Source organism: Mandrillus leucophaeus, unplaced genomic scaffold (assembly GCF_000951045.1).
Source record: "Mandrillus leucophaeus isolate KB7577 unplaced genomic scaffold, Mleu.le_1.0 Scaffold407, whole genome shotgun sequence".
NCBI classification, from domain to species: Eukaryota; Metazoa; Chordata; class Mammalia; order Primates; family Cercopithecidae; genus Mandrillus; species Mandrillus leucophaeus.
The window spans coordinates 1,845,415-1,851,180 of NW_012104332.1; the positions used below are offsets into that span (position 1 = coordinate 1,845,415).

At 44.9% G+C, this 5,766-nt stretch overlaps 1 protein-coding gene across 1 annotated transcript in view; it reads right to left on the reverse strand.

Moving 5' to 3' along the window:
• The window catches only part of SERINC5 (serine incorporator 5), a 148,690-nt gene that overhangs the window by 1,855 nt on the left and 141,069 nt on the right, over window positions 1-5,766 (reverse strand). Inside the window, exons 9-11 of the mRNA XM_011992213.1 lie at window positions 4,238-4,304; window positions 545-584; window positions 114-130 (exon numbers count right to left, since the gene is read on the reverse strand). Coding sequence (XP_011847603.1) covers window positions 114-130; window positions 545-584; window positions 4,238-4,304 — 124 coding nt within the window. The remainder of the gene's footprint in view (window positions 1-113; window positions 131-544; window positions 585-4,237; window positions 4,305-5,766) is intronic.

Genomic DNA, 5,766 nt, shown 5'->3' on the forward strand with positions numbered 1-5,766 from the left:
GCCTCAACCTCCCAAAGTGCTGGGATTATAGGCATAAGCCATTGCGCCTGGTCTGCCACATTTATTTTAACAGAAAGAGAACCCTTAAAAACCCCTAAAGACGTAAAACTTACTATAAGCTTTGCAGAAACTGAGAGAGAGTAAAACAAGAGTTAGTTCTTAAGCCCTTGGAATCCTCCAATCCAAGAAGGAAAGTAAGGTGAAGGAATGAAATGGCCCCAAAATAAGGTATCAGGACCTCTTGGTATTTTCCAAATCATTCCTTTTTTTAAAATGTGCTTTCTGATTCTCTAAATCTCACTGTATAATTTAACTTACATATAAACCAAAATTTGGACTGATTCTCCCTACCAGAATAACAACACAAACTAAACTCAGCTATCCTTCAGGAAGAATGTGAAAAGTATATAAGCAGTCAATCAGCTTTAGAATAAACTTCCCCTTACTATTCAAGTTATTTGTGTCTGAATCCCAAATGACAACAGATTAGAGCTATAGGACCGCAGTGTCACACAGATGCAAAGAATAAAAGTACTCTGCTTACCCTCTCCACCAGGACTGAAGCAAAAACAACAGCGGGCTATCTGTGAAAGCAAAAGCAACAGTCAGGCGGCTTGTGTTCTATTTCTAGTCCACCTCGGTAAGGCAGCAGTAACCCTTATTCGAACAACCTCCCAGGCCCTGAATTGCATGTATCCCTTCAAAACATGTGGACTGTTCTTTCCCAGGTGTGCTGGGCGTTGGTGACAGGAAACACCATGGAGGGACATGTGCCAGAGATCCTCATCCATGGACTTGATGCTTTTTCCTGCTACCATGAACGCTGGCAGCAGAGCCTTGAGACAGCAGCTCCTTTACCCTTCTCGGGTAACCGCCATGGACTGGCTGATCACGGCAGGGGTAAAGGCCATGCCATCATGGCCCCTGGGGTTAGGGAGGCTTTGTCCAGCTGCACTGTCCTTCAACTTCACCCTCTGCCCAATTTTGCCTCCTTCCCCTTCTCCCTCCACATGTGCTGAATTTAATAAATACCCCACGCAACAAACTGCCTCAGCCTCTGCTTCTGGAGAACTTAATGTGAAACCCAATGAATGGGACAAGAGCCCCACTCCCCCGGTGTTCCCTTCTCGTGCTTTGCCTTCAATGCTGTTTCATTAAATCCTCTTTGACCTTTGCATTGGGCTTATGATTATCCTGCGTACAGCTGAGGAAACGGGTCAGGCAGGTTAACTGGCCAAAGTCACCAAACTAGCTTAGTGTCAGAGCTGGGACAGACGAATGCAGGATGGGGACGCCAAGATCCATGATTCACAATAGTAACACGTGGTGTCTAGGAGCTTGGTGAAGCCGGAGAATCTGAAATAATAAAGCGAAGGAATCTGGAAGCAGCCTACCCATGTTTCCTATCAAAATCAAGCTGCTGCATGGGCCGTGGACAGGGATGGAGGGAATGCTTGCCTTTGAAGCATCTCTGGTACCCTGTGAATTTTTTAAATCATTATTTCTTTTCTTTTTCTTTTTTTTTTTTTTTTTTTGAGATGGAGTTTCACTCTTATTGCCCAGGCTGGAGTGCAATGGCACGATCTTGGCTCACTGCAACCTCTGCCTCCCAGGTTCAAGCAATTCTCCTGCCTCAGCCTCCTGAGTAGCTGGGATTACAGACATGCGCCACCACACCTGGTTAATTTTGTATTTTTAGTAGAGACAGGGTTTCTCCCTGTTGGTCAGGCTGGTCTCAAACTCCAGGTCTCAGGTGATCTGCCGGCCTTGGCCTCTGAAAGTGCTGGGATTACAGGCGTGAGCCACCGCGCCCAGCCATTATTTCTTACCTACTCAAAACAATAAACTTAATTTAAAAAAATCAGATTATGTGTATTCCCAGCTATTTGGGAGGCTGAGGGAGGAAGACTGCTTAAGCCTATGAGTTTGAGGCTGCAGTAAGCTGTGATCCCACCACTGCACTCCAGCCTGGGTGACAGAGGCCCTGTCTCAAAAAAATAAAATAAAATTAAAAGAAAAGAAAAGAAAAGAAAAGAAAAAAAGTACGTGATTTCAGAAAGACTCTGGTAAACAGAGTATGAAGACTGCCTGGGAAGTGCAGTGCCCTTAGCACTTTGTGGCTGAAGATATTTCAACTACAAAGAACAGAGAGCCAAGGATGAGAATATGAGAGCTTGAGCTTTCATCTCATTTGCATATCAAGGCCAAGCCCTTGTTTCCCTGCTTGGCAAGGAAACCTTTAACAGAGGTATTAGCCTTAACAGGAGCTTGGATTAAGTGGCATGGTCTAAAAACCACTAATTCATTCAATGGGCTCAAGACACGGTATGCTGAGGTCTTAGTTCTTTTGAAGCTCAAGTTACTGTAAGAAACTATGAACTCTCACTTTCAAAGTTGTATCCTGTGAAATGTGATGCAGGAGAGCAAACCAACTTCCATCCTGCATGCTCTCCAGTTCAGAAGGAAATACTAGGACATTTTCCCTTGGACTGAGAAGAAAAACATCCTCTCTTCAATCTAACTTGGAGACTTGCTGTTCTTTGAGCTTGAACTCTGTACACAATAGGGACATTGAAACCATAACCATACAACCTCAGCAGGTGGTCACCTAGTCAATGATGAGAACAAACACCCCTTCTACAGACCATTCTCTTCTGTATAATAGGCAGTAACCTATTCAAACTCAGCACAGTTTTCTCCTTTGGGCAACAGAAAGAGTTGGAGAATGATGCTGGCAGACTGACAACCCTTCATAATGGCTCACTATCTCCAGGTCAGGTGCAAGAGAGACCATCCCATCCCCAGACATCCAGCTGCAGAGTGAAGTGCCCATATCTGGACAGACACCAGGGCTTTTCCATCCACGGAAAGCTATTAGAATGCACGCGGTGGCCGGATGCCAGCTGCCCCCAGTCAGCAGGAAGAACCAGGGTTCAGCAGCTCAGCTCCTGGGCAGCAGTGGTCAAGAACACAGACTCTGGGGCCAGAGTACACGGTTTACATTCTGGCAAATCAAAACCTGTGAGGCTTAAATGACTTCACTCTGCTGGTTTTCCCCTCTGTAAAATGGAGGTAACAGCACGTCACTGGGTTTTTATGAGGATTAAGTGAAATCACATAGGAAGAACTTAGAACAGTGCCTGGGACATAGCAAGTGCTGTAAGTCTTAGTCATGCTTGGAACCCCTGGTTCTTTTCATTCTTGGGTCACAGCTGAGTCTTTCCCTGGCTGTCTCCATCTGATTAGACCCTTCTGATGTTGGTAGATGAGAGCCCCAGAAAGACCTTTGCACAATTAAGAAAGTAACAGACATTTTGTTGACTGACAGGCACCTGCTGAACACCTGGAGGCTCTGGATGTGCAGGCAACCAATGTATTGTTCATAACACTCTACCTGACAAAACGCCCACCTGATGGAACTGACATTCAGTTCAACAGTGTCAACAGCGTTCAACAGCATCAGGCAGAGCAGATACAGTTCCTTCCCTTTCCTCCCTCCTTCCTTCCAAACAGTTATTACATAATCTCACAGCCATGCTGTGTATGGAGGGCACAGACAAGTATGAAACAGGTGGATGGATCAGAAGTTAAAATAAAACCCACCCAGACCCCATTATGGCAAGGGAAGAGCGCAGGGTGCAGCCTGACAAGGTTACCCAAGCCTCTGTTTGGGGGCGAGTGGCAGGATGCCACCCAAAAGGCCAGCTTTCTTACAGAAAATCAAGAATGGACTGATTCATTTTAATCCCATAGCATACGAAGGAAAGCAAGAAAGCATGTATTTTTCCTTTTTCTTTTATTTTTTTGAGTCAGTTTCACTCTGTTGCCCACGCTGGAGTGCAGTGGTATGATCTTGGCTCACTGCAACCTCTGCCACCAGGGTTCAAGTGAATCTCGTGTCTCAGCCTCCCAAGTAGCTGGGACTATAGGTGTGCACCACCACACCTGGCTAATTTTTGTATTTTTAGTAGAGATGGGGTTTCACCATGTTGGCCAGGCTAGTCTTGAACTCCTGACCTCAGGTGATCCACCCGCCTCAGCCTCCCAAAGTGCTGGGATTACAAGTGTGAGCCACCACATCCGGCCAGCATTTATTTTTCTATACAAAAATCTCTTTTTTCCCAAGCAGAAAAACAGGATCATGGAATGCAGATTGATAAAGACACAAACACAAAAGGTCCTCCTGAGAAATGGATCTTCTGAGATGAAGCAGAACAGGAAAAGGAAATGAACTTACTTCCAGTTCAGGAGCTGCATATCGCCCCTGCAGAGCGTCGGAACTCGATCTTGTTGTTGATGTCAAACTAAGAAACAAACAAAAGTCAGCTGGGCGTATTGACATGGAACGAAGGCGAAAGCCGGCTGGCCAGTACTCTTGACGAGATGTAACCTACCGTTCAGGTGACTTAAATCAAAGCAATCTATTTTAATATCTCTCCTTATTCCAAAATTGGCTGGCTGATTCTATAGTTGATATCATTTTACACGGATTGCATTAGATCATTTTATGCAAAGAAGTTTGTAGGTAGAGAAGTAAGATATCTTGGTTTTCAGTATTGCTTTTTGCCTCTCCTCCCTCAAATGTTAGAATAGTTTTCTATTTTCACTTTCTCTTTCCCTCCCTTTGACTAGTCTTGCTCAGAGGGAATCAAAAGCAACGAACCCAGAGATGGCAACAGAAAGCAAGGGAGTGAAAGCAAAAGTCGCAGTTATTTACTGTAATAGTCTATAGCAGAACAAGGCTTGCTGTTTGGAAATTTAACAGACTAGCAGTTGATGTAATAAAAAATTCTGCCACTTCCCTGAGACCTAGAAAGGTAAAATGTTAGAAAATTTGCCTTGCAGGGGGCAAAATAATTTATTTTTTCTGAAAACAAAAACAGGCCAGAGGTAGTGGCTCATGCCTGTAACACGTTGAGAGGAAGGGGTGGGTGAGAGGATCCCTTGAGGCCAGGAGTTTGAGAAGAGCCTGGGCAACACAGCAAGACCTCGTCTCCACAAAACAAAAACACAGAACATTTTAAGCAAATAGAAATATATACCATACTTAGCGTTCCAGCTAACTTTAGAGATTGATTTAGCAAATATTTACTGAAGGCCCACTACGTGTTAGGCCCGATTCTAAGCACTGGGGACTCACTGACACAGGCAACAATCCTGCCATCAGGTAGCTTCTGAGCTGGCCTGACATGGGCAGGGCGTGTTGGTAATCAAGAAGCTGGTCTGCTCATGGGAAGGTGGGACACACACTCATCTCAATCCAGCGAACCCCATGGAGCAACACTGTGCAATCTCATCCTCTTTCCCAAAGAGAGAAGAGATCAATGAGACAGAGATAAACAATAAAACGCTTTCCTCATACAGAAGCCACCGAGATCCAAGTTTGCTGCTTCTTTTGTGATCCGCTCAAGCACAACAGCATCATTTTCATTTCTGCTTTGAAACGACGGATGCTAATCCAGACCCACGCCACTCCACCTCCTGTGTGCCTGGTCAGACAAAGACAGAAACATCTCCCGGTGACTGCGCACCCAAGGAACACAACACCTGATCCGACATTTAAGAGTGGCCTGGCTGGCAAAATTGACAAATGGGATCTAATTAAACTAAAGAGCTTCTGCACAGCAAAAGAAACTACCATCAGAGTGAACAGGCAACCTACAGAACGGGAGAAAATTTTTGCAATCTATCCATCTGACAAAGGGCCAATACCCAGAATCTACAAAGAACTTAAACAAATTCACAAGAAAAAAAATCAACCCCATC